The sequence below is a fragment of the Heterodontus francisci genome, chromosome 13 (genome assembly GCF_036365525.1).
Source record: "Heterodontus francisci isolate sHetFra1 chromosome 13, sHetFra1.hap1, whole genome shotgun sequence".
NCBI classification, from domain to species: domain Eukaryota; kingdom Metazoa; phylum Chordata; class Chondrichthyes; order Heterodontiformes; family Heterodontidae; genus Heterodontus; species Heterodontus francisci.
In genome coordinates, this window is record NC_090383.1 from 103,378,635 (window position 1) to 103,397,371 (window position 18,737).

At 43.5% G+C, this 18,737-nt stretch overlaps 1 protein-coding gene across 1 annotated transcript in view; it reads left to right on the plus strand.

Moving 5' to 3' along the window:
* The window catches only part of heatr1 (HEAT repeat containing 1), a 103,317-nt gene that overhangs the window by 7,039 nt on the left and 77,541 nt on the right, over positions 1-18,737 (plus strand). The window contains exons 3-12 of the mRNA XM_068045286.1: positions 1,259-1,475; positions 1,846-1,987; positions 3,640-3,741; positions 4,307-4,447; positions 4,862-5,073; positions 6,286-6,410; positions 10,069-10,174; positions 11,294-11,401; positions 15,926-16,043; positions 17,807-17,914. Of these exons, the coding sequence (XP_067901387.1) occupies positions 1,259-1,475; positions 1,846-1,987; positions 3,640-3,741; positions 4,307-4,447; positions 4,862-5,073; positions 6,286-6,410; positions 10,069-10,174; positions 11,294-11,401; positions 15,926-16,043; positions 17,807-17,914 (1,379 nt within the window). The remainder of the gene's footprint in view (positions 1-1,258; positions 1,476-1,845; positions 1,988-3,639; positions 3,742-4,306; positions 4,448-4,861; positions 5,074-6,285; positions 6,411-10,068; positions 10,175-11,293; positions 11,402-15,925; positions 16,044-17,806; positions 17,915-18,737) is intronic.

Consider the following 18,737-nt stretch of genomic DNA (forward strand, 5'->3'; position numbering starts at 1 on the left):
GTTTTGTCTGTTGTCATTTTACAGAAAAACAGTAATAATCCAGAGAGCACAGGTCTTCTCTCACTTTCCAGGCAAGGTTCTTAAATTTACATTTAGGATATCTGACTGCTTCTTCCCGGTGTTATTAATTTGCGCATGGATTACCACTCTTTAGCCCTGCAATACCCTATCCACTTTTTGCTCAATGTCCGCGATTGGAGTCTGCAGTAGATCATCTGTCTTTTCAAGATCACAGCTTTTGCTCTAGTTTCATTAAAACTACTGTGACATTTTCTCAATTTGTCCTTCATCTTCTTAAATGCACTCTTCACATCACCCAGACACTGATACCAATTTGGCAATTACTTCTATTCCAATTTTCTTCATGCTCTTTGTACAGCCTCTCCCTTCACTATGGCTTCCCTAACCATCTGTTTGTACGCTTTATCCAGCTAGTTCCATACACAACCATTTCTCCTGTTGAGTCACATATCATCTAGGAACCTTTCACGCTTACTAGTCCCCATGTGCCATTACCCCAATCTCCAATTCCACTCATCCTGCCTTCAGTTCCTTGATAGCAATATTCATATTAATAGCCCTGTCCGAATTCCACAGTTCTAACAGCCATAAATATATCACATCACACACCAACTATTGCTTATATTTCACCTTCCACCTGCTTGTGCAGTTGAGGCCCCATTTTTCTATATCTATAAGATGTCCTTTATCTCTTGCTCTCTTCAAATAAAACACATACTTTATCATTTCTTCAGGAGAAGCTCTCGTTTGCTACAATTTAAAATCATTTTCTGTTTTTTTTCATGGTACAGAAATTTTTTTTCTCTGAATACAAAAGTGGGAGCATGGGCCCAATGCTCCTATTCCTGCCGATATTATCTGCATGCCTCCTTTCCTGAAGCTACTTATAATTAAATCACCTCTTATAATTAAACAATTGCCATTTGTTAGATTGGTTTTGAAGGAGCCTTATTAAGTGAGTGTGCACTCATGCAGATGTTATGGCTTGCACAAGAGATATTTTCTTGAATTACGTTTACTGTAAAAAGGTGATATAGACTGGACCTTCAGAATAGACTTTTAGGTTTTATGATGCATTACAGCTTAAATCCTTCCCTAAAGTTGTGTGGCTTGTCGTCTATGCTTTAACTAAAATTAGTAATGTATTTTGTCTTTGTCTAGGAGGTTCTGATGGCATAATACCCTCCTTTACATTGCTCATTCATTCTTTCTAACACTCTTTTCTACAATCACATAGGATGTACTGGTCTAGAGGAACTTATTGGAATTGATTCAACTTTTGAAGAATTTCAGTCGACCCTCTTCAGCCAAGCTTCCAAAGGTCTGGAGCGTAGTGTTCAGACTAAAGAAGTAAATGCCCAGCTCAATGAGAATATATCAGTTTTTCTAACACGTTTATCTCCATACTTCATGTTAAAGCCAGCCCAGAAATGCCTTGAATGGCTTATTCACAGGTAACTTGACTATGATGATATACCAATGATGTAGAATTTAGAAAATAATAGATTTTTTTTTCTTAGTCAAGCAGAGCTGAACCTATTAAAGCATTGAATGTCTGCATCCTTAACCAAAGTGACCTCTGACCAAATCTATATCCTGCTCTTACCGATCAAACCTTTGCTAATCTTAATTTTTTATTTTGCAGTAACAAATATAAGCAAGGAATCAGATTTTATTAAAGCAAAATAAAACATTTTGCTGAATAATACAACTTGTGATAACAAACGTGGTTTTGGAGAGGTGTGACTGTTACTTCCATTGCATAAAAATAATTAGAGCAATGTGATGTTCAGGGCTTTAACTTGTAGGTACTTGTCTTGCTAGGTTCCACATCCATCTGTATAATCAAGACAGTTTGATTGGCTGCGTTCTTCCCTATCATGAGACCAATGTGTTTGTGAGAGCCATTCAGCTTCTTAAACTCAGTGACCCAACTCATCGCTGGCACTGGCTGGAGCCCATACAGGTAGATAATGTTCAAACAATATAATTAAAGCCTTGATATATAAAATGTTATTCCGTTATCATACTAGTGTCATCCGGTGGATGGCAATACTTGATATTCCTCATGGATTTTGGCAGTCATTTAATTTTGGGGTTTAGTTCAGAATTTAAAGAAAAAAATCCAGGCATATCAAAATGTATCTTGGATGGCTGTGTAGTGAAAATTGCTGAATGCATTCGGACCAGCCTGTAATTTTCTTGCTTGTCAAAATTGCTTTTTAATTGACTGAATGTTTCCACAATCCTTTTCGTGAATTCTACAAGAGCGTAGCTGATGGCAATTCACCATCATTCGACTATCTGGGCAGAATTCCAGAGCAAGATATTTTATCATTGTAGCTCACATGGATGAATGGAGCCATTTTTTGTGACCGTGATTAATTCTCTGTGTGTTATTAATATCAATGATCCAATAAATTGTTAGCATTGAAATTGTTATGGAAAAGCCCCTCAACCATGCATCCCCTTTGACAATTGTTAGCTGTAATTACTGCTCTGAGATTCCTGTAAACATCTAGGGCTGCATTTTAAAAGAGTCCGCCGCCAAAGTAGACGGCAGACTTAAAAGAATTGGGCCCGCCCACATGGGTGCCGTGTCACGGAGCCGCCACGATTTCAAATGCGGCGGCTCATTAGCATGGCCGCGGCGCCAGCCCCCCATGATGACATGGTGGGGGCAGGCAAGCTGCCGCAGGCAATGGCGTCCGGTGCCATTTTTAAAGGGCTTACAGCCCTCAATGCACATTTAAAATTTAAAGGGACAGGTAAGTTTAAGTTTCCTAAAACAAAATAAAATAAACGTACCATGCACTCTCCCAACCCCCAATGGCAAATCACAACATTCCTGCCTTTTTCCCTCCGGAATACAGATACTTAAAATTTGACCTCCCCCTGCCCCCACCCCCAAAGTGTAGCACCTTTGCCTCTTCCCGTCAACTCCCCCCCCCCCCCCCCACCCAGCACAGAGAGAAAAATGATATTGCCTCCTCCCCACAGGTGTCACGCCACGTTTCCTCAAATGGGAATTCATAGGCGCGGCAATGTCAGCCACCTGAATGAAGATAGGTGTGGTAATTAAGGAGGCAACGGAACCTCATTAAATCGTGTATGTAAATTAGTTTGCATATTTAAATGGAGGTCCCATTGCCGAGCAGAGGGGCAGCCGCCGAGATCAGCATGGGGCCTGTCAGGGTCAGTGATGGGCCTCCGCCACACCGATCTTCATTGCACCCCCCCCCCGGCCCACCGGCCAACGATCCCGACAGCAGAGGGGCTTTAAAATCCAGCCCCTAGACTCAAATCATGATCCAGGTGCTGGAAGATGCGCAAGTGACTTCTATAATTCAGTTGGTTTAGATTGAAATAATGCAGGGAGTGGAAAGAAATAATTGATAATCCTTGGGGGGGCATACAGTTCTCGATGGGACATGACGTTATTTGGATGGGTATGGTGAGGGACAAGGTACAAGATGGTATCTGAATGAGAAAAGAAGCGGCCCACTCGGAGATGCATTCTGTTACAACCTGAATCAGTCATTCTATTCTTAGTTGATGTACTTACAGTTATTGCAAACTACCATTCCAATAAATTGCATTTTTCCATTGTCTGTTCAGAAACCTGGCGTCCCATTGGCAAGAAGCACATTAATCACACATTGTTACAAAGATCTGAACTTTATGGATTTTATCTGTAGTCTGGTAACCAAAGCTATCAAGGTTTGTATGTTCAAAACAAATTCAGGTTCAAAACCTTTCGTTTCACCTATAATGTAACTTGAATTTTTGCTGTGACAGTTTTCACACATATATGTTTGAAAAATGTAAGTTTGTTTAAAAGTGTATTGTAAAGCTACCATTGTAGATGAGGTACAAGGCATGGCACTGAAACATGCAGACCAGGAAACTCCATGGCTTAATGCTTGTCCTACACTGCTGATCTCATTTGGTGATAGTGAAGATATTACTGGTGGTCTCAGTGTTGCAAGTCTAAGGAGGGATAAAAACAGCCAAGCTGTTACTCCTGATTGCAGTCTGTGGCTACTGCTAGAAAATGCATGTACATTTAGGTCAGTGGGCGCAAAATCAGTCTCTCGTGATGCTCTCCATGGTTGAATAGCCTGGCAATTTACTTTCTTGCTCACATGAAGAATGGCCACTTGCCGAAATACAGGAATTTTCCCAACAGTCGTGGACCCATTCTGCAACTGTCAGGAGGAAAATGCTGAAAATTTGGACATCAAAAAGAAATAATTCTAACCATCAATTTCGCTTTTTTTTTTAGGCATTTGCAGATATTCCTGGCAACACAGCACAGTTGAGGGTTATGTTTTCTTTTTATGCGTCCACTATTGTGCCAGCATTAAATGCTGTGGAAAAGATAACAGACACCATAGTAGCCAAGCTGCTTCCATATATCCAGAAGGTAACGTAGTTTGTGTATGTGAAGTTAAATCATGTGGAGCACCTTCATTTTCAGCCTATAATAAATATCCTGAATTCAGTTTGCTTGCTAGTTAAGTCTGCACTGTGTGCAGAAGCTCAAATGCAGAGTTAACCATTAACTTGCTTAAGGATAAATTATGCTGTTGGGAGCTGGGGTAGCGGTTGCTCCTTAATACCTCAAAATAATTCTTGAAGGCTTCTTAACTCAAGCTATCAGGATCAAATGTATGCAACAATAGCCCTTGTTGCAGTGATCTCTGATTGTATGCTTCCTGTTGGTCACTGATACTAATAATCTTTGTATGACAGCTAGTGCTCCCATTTGAATTATACTATGCATGTCATCTGTATTGTGGAGTATTGACATGTAATATGCTTTCCTTCTAATTTGTAGGGACTGAAGTCGTCATTGGCAGATTACAGAGCTGCTACCTATATGATAATCTGTCAGCTTGCTGTGAAAGTTGTCATGGAAACCTCTCTGGTAAACACTCTGGCTCAACAGATCAGCAAAGCACTTGTGAAGATGCCAGCTCTGATACGAGAGGGACTGAGTTGCCTGACGATTTTATTGCAGCACCAAAAGAGAGAAGATATTAGTAAAAAGTAAGTGCCATATTCTCTTTCGTGTTCCATGGCTGTATTAAGAATCAAATATTGTGGAGGCATGGAGCCTTGCTGGCATCCAGTGGTTTGCATTTGCTTTAGTTTTTTTGGGGTTGAGAAGGACATAGAATATATATATAATATACTGAACATGAAATGGATAATTTTGGAAGTAATATTTGGGCATGCAATAAAAGCATGTTCTTTTGTCAGTTCTCCATTTTGTAATGCAAATAAGGAAATATTCTGAGTCTCCACATGTCCAGACAACAGGAATTACTAAAGTGATTCTTTGTGTGCTTTGTTGCACAAAGTAGCATCCTCAAATTCAGTGGAATTTGAAAACATGTTTTTAATACAGCCTACTTTTGTTTTACTAGAGAAGACTGACCGCAATCAGCAGAAATAATATAAATATTAATGTTGCTGCACACTTGGTAATCAGGCTTATACTGTGCATCATTCAGTCTTTGAGGTGTCATATTAATTTTGTGGAACTGTTTAATTTCCACAGGTGGGCCAGTTGTCCTCTCTTCATACTTACGCTTAACCATACTTAACTATAGGACCCAGGCTGCCATTAGAAAAGTAGAGGGTACAGTAGAGTAGTACTTACCTTACTGGACTAGTAATCCAGATTCCTAGACTAGGCAGCGAATGAGAGTTCAAATCCCACCATTAAAAAAGGACCATAATTGAAATAGTCCACTAATGCCCCTTGGGGAAACTGCATGGTCTGACCTATATATGACTCCAGTCTCACACCAACACGGTTGACTCTTAATGGCCTGAGCAAGCCACTCGGTTGCATCAAACTGCTACATTGCAATGATTCAGGGAGAAGGCCAACCCACTACCACCATCTCTAGGGCAGCTAGGGTTGGACAATAAATGCTGGCTTTGCCAGTAACATCCACTTCCTGAGATGCTGCTAGACGCGCTGAGTGTTTCCAACATTTTCTGTTTGTATTTCAGATTTGCAGCATCCGCAGTATTTTTTGTCCCACCCATGTCTCTTTATCTTTCAGGTGGTCATGCACCTGCTTTGTACTTTGTTAATATTCCACATTCCACAGGTTTTTCTTACCTTCTATCACTGAAGTGATGTTTGTCTGTTATCTGTTTTCATTGATTGGAAGTAAGAGACACACCGATAGGAATAATTTTAGATACCCTACTTCATTGCCTGGTCATTGTTTTCTTATTTTGCAGGACCTTTAATCATCTCTGTAATATCCCTGGCCTCGTTCCAATTCTCCAAGAGATTGATGTTCAGTATAAAGTTTCACCTTTTCTCCACTATTTTCTCCCCTGTCTGATCCATTCGATTATTACAGGTATTGTTCCAATGATTTTCTTTTTAATACATGCACTTTTGCATGCATGAGCACATATAGTGAAATCATACTGGGTACCAATGGACAACAATAGCCTTTTCTGTCTGCACCTACAATATTATTTGACTAAATTATTTAGCAAATCAATTGAATTTGTTTTGTGGCTTTGGCTGCCAATTTCAAAAAGTTTAGTCTTGATTTAAAAAAATGAAGGACTTTATATAGCATCTTGGGTGGCGCAGTGGTTAGCACCGCAACCTCACAGCTCCAGTGACCCGGGTTCAATTCTGGGTACTGTCTGTGTGGAGTTTGCAAGTTCTCCCTGTGACCGCGTGGGTTTCTGCCGGGTGCTCCGGTTTCCTCCCACAGCCAAAGACTTGCAGGTTGATAGATAAATTGGCCATTGTAAATTGCCCCTAGTGTAGGTAGGTGGTAGGGGAATTGAGGGAAGGTGGGGATGTGGTAGGGAGTATGGGATTAATGTAGGATTAGTATAAATGGGTGGTTGATGGTCGGCACAGACCCGGTGGGCCGAAGGGCCTGGTTCAGTGCTGTATCTCTCTCTGTGACTCTCTGTCTTACCATGACACTCAAACATCTCAGAGCATTTCACATTCTATGAATTACTTTGAAGTGCAGCGGTCATTATGCAGGCAAACGTGACAGTTGTTTTTTGCACAGCAAGATTCCACAGCCAGGGATGCAATGAATTAGCTAGTTAATCTGTTTTTTGGGCTGTGGTTGAGGGAGGAATGTTGCCCCGGACACTGGGAGAATTCACTGACCCTCTTCAAATAGCATCACAGAAATAATATACACCAGCACGGACAAACAGTTTCCTTGTAACACCTCATCTGGTGGACAGTACCTCTGACCATGGAGCTGTCCCTCAGTACTGCAATGGACTGTCAGATAAATTATGTGCTTGAATCCTCAGCATGGGGCTTGAACGCACCACCTTCTGACTTAATTGTGAAAATGCTGCTGATCTGCGTTCTTCTAACTCTGGCCTCTTGAGCATCTCCAATCTGAATCCCTCCAAAATTGGTGGCCATGCCGTTAGCTGCCAAAGCTCTAAGCTCTGGAATTCCCTCCCTAAACCTCTGTTCCTCTCTATCTCTCTTTCATCCTTTAAGACATTTAAGAAATTAGACCAAAGACCCTAATTTCTTATGTTGCTCAGTGTCAAATTTTGTTTTATAACTCCTTTGTAGTGCCTTGGGACATTCTATTACGTTAAAAGCACTATAAATAAAGTTGTTGTTGATGCTCTAATTATCACTTTGTTTTGCTGTCTAAGATTAGTTCATCAAGCACCTCAGTTCCTTCTGTTTCAAAAAATCTTCCTTTGCAGTGAAAGAAATTGTACTCAGGGTTATTACAAATGTCGTAATTTGTATTTCTGATGTGCATAAAATGGTGTGGTCTTCTGCTTAATTCACGCAGTTAATTCTCAAATAACAGTACGAGTCGTCTGCTGTGTACCTGGGACACTGGCTGTTGCAGTGAAGACCAGAGTAGATGGTTTATGCATAATCTTACCAATGGCTAAGTAACAGACTTAAGATACGCATGCCCATGTCTTAGTTATCTGGATGGCCTACAGAACTTGTGTTTTTTTTTGTCATTTTCTAACTGTTCTAATGGCATCAACTCCTCCCCACAGTTTTGTTCCATAAGTGTTTCTCACTTCTGGCTTCTCTTCCAAGTAGCCATTATTCAAGTTTTTTTGACCCTGCAGCAAGCAGCTCTATCTTGTCCTGATCCAGTCTTAGTGGATGCCCTTTCTGCAGGGGTCTCTGGGCAGTGATTGGAGGACCAGACCCTTGATGATCTTCCTGAAGCAGGAGAGCAATCGCTGGTCTTCCTGACTACAGCTGATTCAGTGTAAACTGGGTTTGAACCTGGAATCCTGTGCTTCTGCGTGGCTCAGCTTCTGGCAAAATAAAATGACTGAAACATTTGTAGATCCCAGCATTCTATTTTTAACACACGATAATTACCAAACCCAGAACAGGCCAGTTATAATAATGTTATTTCTTAATAATTGAAAGATTGCTTTGTTCTCCCTTCCAGAAGACCAAGGACTCAGTGATGAATTTTAAACATAGGCAGCTGAACTTCAGAAAGATTGGTTATAAGCTGTGAAAATGATTGTTCTACATTTTAAAGCAAACATATGATTTTTATTCAGTTTCGTTCTGAAATTGAAATTCCTTTGCTTTTCCTGAAGTCCATCACTCTTGCTGACACACACAGTTCCTTGGATGTTTTTAATTCTCCAATACCTCAATCACGAGATCATTCTTCATATGTAAGCATCAGCAGGCTGGACATCGCCACTGAGTTTAATCAGGCCTCATTTGACATCCACACACACACACTTTCCAGCTGCAGACCATGGTAAGGATGAAGAATCCGAGATGATGGTCTTTGACCGGGATTTTACCCTTGGCGGACAGGTGCCCTCCGCCGACTGAAAAGTCGGTGGCAAACCCGCTTCCACTTGGCCTGGGGATCCAACCCATACTTTGCGGGTCCCCGGGCTTTAAGTAGTCTGAAGCGGGACTTCTGCCCGCTTGAGGTAGGAAGTGCCGCCTAATAGAGCTGCTGGCCAATCAGCGGGCTGGCAGTTTTCTGGCCCAGCAGCGCCACCGGGAGCGGTGGCAACTGCTGGGACTGCAACCAGCATCATGAGGAAGATTTCAGGGAGCCCCGGAACGCAGCTAAGTTTTTGTTGCCTCGCCAGGGTGATCGGTCAGGCCCCAGCGAGGTAGGGTGGTCGAATGGGGGGACAGAGGATGTGTTGGGGGTTGTTGAGGCATAACGGGCGGACCTCCATTGGGCACAGGGTGTCCGATCATGGGGCCCCCCCGCCCAAGGCCGTCGGGAAGCTGCCTACTTTTGGTCTAGGACGCCCACTTGTCAAGGGTGAAATCCCTGTGGGGTGGGTGGGTGCATAAAGTGGCAGCGGGAGTGTGTCGGGAAGGGCCCCCAGAACCTTCCGCTCCATTTTACTCCACCCACTCCGCCACCATCCCGCTCTTTGGTTGGGGGGTGTAAAATTCAGCCCTTTATTTCTAGCGAGGGGAGGCCGAAGTCCATTTGCCAGGGTAGTGGACGTTGAGAAAAGATCATTTAATTTGGCAGATGTCAAACCTGACTCTGTATAGCTTGGCATCATGCTAGGCTGTGAAGAAAATGAGCAGAGATCCTTTGTCAATTGGGGGAGGGGCTTTTGTGTGCATCAAGCCATCCAGTGGCATTTTGTACTCTCCGGTTCGGTATGCTCGGGTAAGTTCCGATAAAAAAGTTTTTGTTCTGCTGCAATATGTCTTAACTTCAAGTGATGAAGAGCATCCATTGTTCTGCCATTATTGTGATATTTCCATCATCTATGTCAGCTATCCTGTGACCTCTCTTAAGTGAAACTATTTGCACTGAATTGTGAAACTTTTTGCTGTGCACTAGTGGGTACTAAGAACTAAATAAGGAATGTCAAACTCATTTAATGCTCTTGTAATCTGGCTTGAATTTGATTCCTGCTGCAGGAGGTGAAAGGATAATGTGCTTTATTCATTTTACCACTTAGTTTTCCTGTGCAAAAGTGATTGATGCAAACTGTTTGTTACTTATCTGTATTCCTTTATGCCCTTAGCTGAAGAGCAGGAAGAAAATTCTGGTTGCCCAACCCACATCCAACTGCTGGAAGCCATACTTCAGAATATTACACTGGAGAGCAACTTAGACCAAACTATAGTCAAGTAAGGTCGTTTTCAGTGTTGTTCCAAATCTTTCCATTGACATTTCTTATGACTGCCATTCACATCAAATTGGTCAGTTTCATTCTTCAATTATCAAGTGTTTGAGTCCCAGTGTTTCTGTTCTTTCTAATTGGCTGTTTTCTACCTTGTGTTATACTTTCTTGTTCATTAGTCATATTACCCAAGATCTTGCTGTTCAAATTTGTTCCTCCCAAAAATTGTCTGAAATACTGTCACTATTTACAGTTCCCCACTTGTCTCACGATATACAAACAAATAAAGTTTATAACATTCAATAATTCAGAAAAAAATCTCAAACTCCACATCTTATCTTCTAATCACTTAGTTGCTCTGTCTAATGGCTGCTCATAAATGGCCTAGCACACCACTGCTGGCTTTAGAAACTCTCTTGTTCCCTGTATGCCAAGCCTCCTGCATTCTATGCCCCAATATCACTTTACTCCAACTTAGTACCTTGCACTTCACCTTTTGCTCACTTCCCTTCGTTGCACCCTGATGCACACCCAGAACAATGCCACTCATTCCTGTCACTTTTTTCTTATTAAAACAAATACTGGGCATGTTGGCATTTTTAATTTAAAACAAAATCCCGATGTGATTACTTCAGCTCTGTGAGTGGCACATAATTCAAAAACATGCATGTTAAATGCAAAGACAAAGAAATCCATAAAAGGAGGCTATTATACTGAGTACAAGTGTAAACTGAAGATTGCTAGCTGAATATTGGAGGAAAATGTTTTAAAATGATATGGAGAACTAATTAGGGGATTCATGGATTATTCTGTTTCATATTTTATTTAAAATTTGTGTAGTGTCATAGAATAAAACGAACACTCATGGCCTGAGTTAGTAAGTGATAGATTACTTGTGTCAAAATTTTAGAGTAGATTTGCTGTTTGATAAATTTGCTGAATAATGTGTTATTGCAGCTGTTAATCACACATCGTCTTTTACAAGGGCCTGCAGCCAGCAATCTTTTGGTAGGATTTACATTGATAAATATCTGGCAGTAGTTCAGTAGAGATGTACCGCTATGGTTCATTTATATTTATTGTCGTGCTAGGTGATGCTACATCTGATTGTTTTCTTGTATTCTAGTGTGTTTCTTGAGGAGTATATTTCCCACTGGACGAAGAATATCAACCTTGACAGTTTCTCTGCATTAAATCAGAAAATTATGCCCTTGGTCAGACTTCTAGAAACAAAGTAAGCAAAGCAAAGAATTCCTGCTTTGAATGTGGCGTGGTGACTGAGTGAGTTGGAGCACAGATCCACAATGAGTTCCTGCCCTCAGTCGTATTGCTTCAGGAAGGTGCTAAGTTGAGTTCAAATGCTTTAGCCCAGGGTTGTTCAACATACAGCCCGCGGGCCAGGATCTGGCCTGCCAGAGTTTTCCATCCAGCCTGTGGCCATTCCACATCCTCACCAACACTCCATGAGTGGAGATGGGAAATTTCTCTTTGTCTTCCTACAGAGCGGCCTTTTTAAAAACATCGCGCTGAGTTTCATAGGTGACAACTGCTGAAGCAGGAACGTGCTTCCCAACATCAGCCAGTTTCGAGGTTTTCTGACTTTTTTGAAAAGCCCGCTGGAAAACCCTGAATCCCAATGTTGAAAAATGCGTTCCCACTTCAGCAGCTGTCAGCTGTGAAACTCAGCGCCATGTTTTTAAACAAACTGACAAACCACAAAGCTGCTGTACTGAGCGCTCCTGCTCAGTGGAACTGTCAGAGAGAAGGTGGGCGGTGGGGTGGGGGGGGGGTGGTGCGGTGGTGGAAGAGAGAGGGGGGAGTTGGAAGAGAGAGGAGGGGGGAAACAGAGAGAGAGAGAGGTGGGAGGGAAACAGAGGTCAGAGAGAGAGTGGGGGGGAACATAGAAAATAGGAGCAGGAGCAGGCCATTCGGCCCTTCGAGCTTGCTCCGCCATTCATTATGATCATGGTTGATCATCCAACTCAGTAGCCTGTTCCCGCTTTCGCCCCATACCGTTTGATCCCTTTAGCCCCAAGAGCTATGTCTAAGTCCTTGAAAACATACAATGTTTTGGCCTCAACTGCTTTCTGTGGTAGCAAATTCCACAGGCTCACCACTGTCTGGGTGCAGAAATTTCTCCTCATCTCAGTCCTGAAAGGTTTACCCCGTATCCTTAGACTATGACCCCTCGCAATACACTACCCCCAATCCCATGCACTTTAATTTTACATGCTAATCTCTTATGTTGGACTTTGTCGAAAGCCTTCTGAACGTCCAAATAAACCACATCCACTGGCTCCCCCTCATCAACTCTACTAGTTACATTCTCGAAAAATTCTTGTAGATTTGTCAAGCATGATTTCCCTTTCGTAAATCCATGATCATAATGAATGGCGGAGCAGGCTCGAAGGGCCAAATGGCCTACTCCTCCTATTTTCTATGTTTCTATGTAATTCCTTGCTGACTGCCCGATTCTACCACTGTTCTCTAAATGCTCTGCTACAAAATCTTTGATAATAGACTCTAGAATTTTCCCCACTACTGACATCAGGCTGACTGGTCTATCATTCTCTGCTTTCTTTCTACCTCCCTTTTTAAATAGTGGGGTTACATTAGCTACCTTCCAATCTGTAGGAACTGTTCCAGAGTCGATAGAATCTTGGAAGATGACCACCAATGCATCCACTATTTCTAGGGCCACTTCCTTAAGTACTCAGGGATGCATACCATCAGGCCCTGGGGATTTATCGGCCTTCAATCCCATCAATTTCCCCAACAACATTTCTCTACCAATACTGATTTCTTTCAGTTCCTCTCTCTGACTAAGCCCTGTGTTCCCCAATATTTCTGGTATATTTGTCTCCTGCTTTGTGAAGTCAGAACCAAAGTATGCATTTAGTTGGTCAGCCATTTCTTTATTCCCCATAATAAATTCCCCTGTTTCTGACTGTAAGGGACCTACATTTGTCTTCACCAATCTTTTTCTCTTGACATACCTAATAGAAACTTTTACAGTTTCAGTTTTTATGTTCCCTGCAAGCTTGCTCTTGTACTGTATTTTCCCCTTCGTAATCAATCCCTTGGTCCTCCTTTGCTGAATTCTAAGCTGCTCCCAATCCTCAGGTCTGTTGTTTTTCCTGGCAAATTTATATGCCTCTTCCTTGGATCTAATGCTGTCTCTAATTTTCCTTGTAAGCCATGGTCTGGCTACTTTTCCCATTTTACTTTTGTGCCAGACAGGGATAAACAATTGTTGCAGTTCATCCATGTGCTCTTTGAATGTTTGCCATTGCCTGTCCACCGTCATCCCTTTAAGTAACGTTTCCCAATCCGTCATGGCCAACTCGCACCTCATACCTTCGTAGTTTCCTTCACTAAGTTTCAGGACCCTTGTCTCAGAATCAACTACATCACTGTCCAGAGAAACAGAGAGAGTGGATGGGGGGAAACAGAGAGAGTGGATGGGGGGAAACAGAGAGAGTGGATGGGGGGAAACGGAGAGAGTGGATGGGGGGAAACGGAGAGAGTGGATGGGGGGAAACGGAGAGAGTGGATGGGGGGAAACGGAGAGAGTGGATGGGGGGAAACGGAGAGAGTGGATGGGGGGAAACGGAGAGAGTGGATGGGGGGAAACGGAGAGAGTGGATGGGGGGAAACGGAGAGAGTGGATGGGGGGAAACGGAGAGAGTGGATGGGGGGAAACGGAGAGAGTGGATGGGGGGAAACGGAGAGAGTGGATGGGGGGAAACGGAGAGAGTGGATGGGGGGAAACGGAGAGAGTGGATGGGGGGAAACGGAGAGAGTGGATGGGGGGAAACGGAGAGAGTGGATGGGGGGAAACGGAGAGAGTGGATGGGGGGAAACGGAGAGAGTGGATGGGGGGAAACGGAGAGAGTGGATGGGGGGAAACGGAGAGAGTGGATGGGGGGAAACGGAGAGAGTGGATGGGGGGAAACGGAGAGAGTGGATGGGGGGAAACGGAGAGAGTGGATGGGGGGAAACGGAGAGAGTGGATGGGGGGAAACGGAGAGAGTGGATGGGGGGAAACGGAGAGAGTGGATGGGGGGAAACGGAGAGAGTGGATGGGGGGAAACGGAGAGAGTGGATGGGGGGAAACGGAGAGAGTGGATGGGGGGAAACGGAGAGAGTGGATGGGGGGAAACGGAGAGAGTGGATGGGGGGAAACGGAGAGAGTGGATGGGGGGAGGAAACGGAGAGAGTGGAGGGGGGGGGAGAAACGGAGAGAGTGGAGGGGGGGGAAACGGAGAGAGTGGAGGGGGGGGGAAACGGAGAGAGTGGAGGGGGGGGGAAACGGAGAGAGTGGAGGGGGGGGGAAACGGAGAGAGTGGAGGGGGGGGGAAACGGAGAGAGTGGAGGGGGGGGGAACGGAGAGAGTGGAGGGGGGGGGAAACGGAGAGAGTGGAGGGGGGGGAAACGGAGAGAGTGGAGGGGGGGGAAAACGGAGAGAGTGGAGGGGGGGGGAAACGGAGAGAGTGGAGGGGGGGGGAAACGGAGAGAGTGGAGGGGGGGGGAAACGGAGAGAGTGGAGGGGGGGGGAAACGGAGAGAGTGGAGGGGGGGGGAAACGGAGAGAGTGGAGGGGGGGGGGAAACGGAGAGAGTGGAGGGGGGGGGAAACGGAGAGAGTGGGGGGGGGGGAAACGGAGAGAGTGGAGGGGGGGGGAAACGGAGAGAGTGGGGGGGGGGGAAACGGAGAGAGTGGAGGGGGGGAAACAGAGTGGAGGGGGGGGAAACAGAGAGTGGAGGGGGGGGGAAACAGAGAGAGAGCGGAGGGGGGGGAAACAGAGAGAGAGCAGAGGGGGGGGGAAAACAGAGAGAGAGAGCGGAGGGGGGGGGGGGAAACAGAGAGAGAGAGCGGAGGGGGGGGGAAACAGAGAGAGAGAGCGGAGGGGGGGGGGGAAACAGAGAGAGAGAGCGGGGTGGGGGAAACAGAGAGAGAGCGGAGGGGGGGGGGGGAGACAGAGAGAGATCTCACTCCTGAAAGATGGACATCAATCCAGAATACTATGCATCATTACATCAAGTTTGCGGGCAGAGATTGATTACTTATGCAAGCAAAAACAATGCCAGGTATGTCACTAAATCAGTTTTCAATATAGTGACGCGAAAGTAAATCAATAAATTAGTCTTTTCATTCAAAGCTTCTTCACAAGGGGTAGATGGGAGTGTAGAATTCGAGACACAAAAAGATCAGGCAAGATCTTACTGGATGGCAGAGCAGGCCCTATGGGCCGAATGGCCTACTTCTCCTAATTCGTATGTTCGTATAAGATAAATTTTTAATGTCTTTATTTTTTGAAATCTGCTCAACGGCCCCCTGGGCCGATCAAAAATCGTAATGCAGCCTTCCGCCCGAAAAGGTTGGACAACCCTTCTTTAGTTGCTTAGGAGGGAAAGTAAACTGAGGATAGTGACGGAATCTAGATGGAGGGTCACCTCATAGCCATTCTGTAGTTGCATTGGTGTCTAGCAGCAGATTACCTGCCCTCCTACATAGATCAACTAAACTGGATGAAAAAATAAGTTGGAAAAGGAAAGGGTTTACGTCCTCAAAGGCCAAAAAGTTTGTTTTTGTTTTAAGGCTACTGTATTGTGAGAAAGATTAAATTTGTAGACGTATGCAATCTTTCTTTTAGACCGATTGTGTTAAATACTTTGTAAAAGTACAGTTTTTCCAATGTATACATTTACCTTTTTTGTTGCTCCTATTTAAAGACGTGTCTTTCTGTTTTTATGAAGGTATCCCAACGCTTATGATTTATCCTTGGAAGAACAATTGAAAAAGGTTAAAAGCCAGAGAGAGCAAGATGTCTTTCACCAGTTTATTTCTCTGTCATTGAACAGTGCCAAACATCAGGTAAAATGGACTTTAAAACTCAGGGATTTAGAAAGGATTTTTAAAGAAAAAATGACTGCAGTAAATTTCATTATTGGGCTGTCAGTTGCGCAATTTAAATATACAACTGTGGGATCATAATTTTTCTAAAAGCTGTCCTTCCCGCACAGATAATTTTCATAAAATGGTATTTGGTGCACTGTATAAATGTACTACTGTTCTCCAAAACTAAAACTATTCCATTCAAGTGACATGATGAGTGTTTTGATTCCCACCTCGTTGCATAATAGAAACTGTAACACTATCCTTTATTATTAAAAAAAAACTTGACGCTAATGCAATGCTATATTGTATAATACTTTTATCATTATATGGTGTATTCTTTAATGTACCATAAGTAATACTGCAGGCAATCTACTGATAGAATTTACTAAAAAAAAATTGCAGTTCAAAGGCACCATGTGTTGAACAGTTATTTTGTCTCTTGGACATGGGTCCCAATCCATCTCCGACTGAGGGAAATATTTCTTAAGTATCTATTTCTCACACTGTCTCTCTCTTTCTCTCGCTGTCATCCACGCATAGTACACTTTCAGCACCCCAGTGCTAAATTGATCATCTTACCTAGAAACGTCTTGGAAGGCAATTTGGTGTGGGAATTGAATGTTTAAACTAATGTATTTGGAGTGTGCAGTTAGGTTTGAGTAGACGTATTTTGTTGAAACTGAGTAGGGGGATCTTTATTCTTCAGGCAGCTCACTTTGTACCTGACCTGAGATTGCTTGATGTTGCAACTGGGTGAAACTTAAGCTCCAGATGCACTAGCTTACATATTATTCTTCCTGCTGCATCATCATCACTGTTTTATCAAGACTCATTACTCTTACTCATTCTTTTCCCAGGGCTTCAAAATTATGGAACTCATTTCATCCTTTGTTATCTCCTTTCTCTTACAATCCCAATATTTGAATCACCTAATCACTACTACTTACTTTTCATTCTGTTCTTTTCAATCTAATCGATGTCCTGCACTCTAGTTCTCCATCCTTAGGTGTCAGCCTTGACTTGGTGGTAGCACTCTCACTTCTGAGTTAGAAGGTTGTGGGTTGAATCCACACTCTGAGACTTGAGTATGAATGTAGGTTGACACTACCTATTGCACTGTCAGAGCTACTGTTCTCAGGTGACAGACCTTGTCTGCCTTTTCAAGTAGACATAAAAAATCCCAAGCACTATTCCAAGAAGAGAAAGGGGGTTCTCTCAGGATCTTGGCCAACATTTAACTCTGCCATTTATCTCATTTCTGCTTGTGGAACCTTGCTTTGCACAAATTGGCTGCTGCCTTTCCCTACATTTCAACAGTGATTACACTACAAAAGTACTTAATTGGCTGTTTCTTCATTGAAAAAAAAGAACTTACGCAGTTTTCCTGGTCATGGTATTTCTTACCTTGAGGATAGCATACCAAAATGGCAGCTGGGCAATAGAGAACAGGAAGGACACAGCTTTGATTGTGGCCTGTATGTATTTTGCTGATCTCAGCCACAGGCACAGCGCTGTGTAACTCGTAATTGGCATCAGCGTACCTGGGTTAGGGAGGGGGAAATCGACTCGGGTTCTTCCTTCAGATTGCTATCAGATGACTTTTGCCAGAAGAACCCCAGTCTGCGACCATTGGGTGAGAACAGAATCGGTTACAGTGTGGTGCTCTCATATGTTTGAGTAGGGAGAAGATTAAAAGAGGCTGTTTGTTAGTTCCTAACTAAACTTAACTTTTGTTTTAGTTGTTGGCAGATTCTAACACATCATTGTTGTTGAGTCTGAATCACCCACAGCCTACGATCCGAATGTTTGCTGTCGAGCGCTTGAAGGAAATTATTAAAACCTCACAGGTAGTACAAAGTTTAATAATCAATTGATTTTTAATTGCATAACTCGTCTTAAGCCTGGCAGATTTTCTGTATTTTCTAAAGCATAAAAGCAATGCAAAGTAACTCTAGTAGTTTAAATGAATGCCATGAGACCTTGAAATTATTTTAATGTTGGGAATTTATATGTTAAATATGCAAGATGTTTCTCAAGAATTGTAACTACCTGAAGTGACTATTAGTTACATGTTTGCGAAGTTAGCAAGTTGTTAGTGACTGGTGATTGTTTATTGGCTGAGTCCAGACCCATTGCAGTGGCCCATGAAATCCCTCAGCTCTCTTCAGTTTCAATAGTTTTGAAGAGCAAGTTAAGCCACAAGAGACATTGTGAGTATAAATATGAGCTTACTGTTTAAATTGAATAGTTTAATTTCCTTAAAAACAAGACATCTGGGGCTGGATTTTACCAGCCCCCCCGATATCAGGGGTTGTGGTGGGGGGGCCCGGAAAATAGCTCTGGGAGAGGCCCGCCACAGGCCTCAACGCTGGGAAGGCCCTGCCCCATATTACTGGCGGTGAGACCTTGTGCTGCCACCCCCCCACCCCCCCGGCTGCTCACGACGGGGACCTAATTCAAATATGTTAATTGATTTAAATTAGGTGAATAAACACTTAGCTTTTTACAACGGCTGCCCCATTCCGATATTCCGGCTGGATGCCAGAACTCCCGTGCCTTCGGTCTCCTTTCGGAGATCCAAGGCGGAACGCTGGTTCGGCGGAGGGAGGAGTGAAGTTTTCAGGGCGGGTGAGGGAGGCGGCACAGGGAAAACTCTTGCTATTGGTTGAG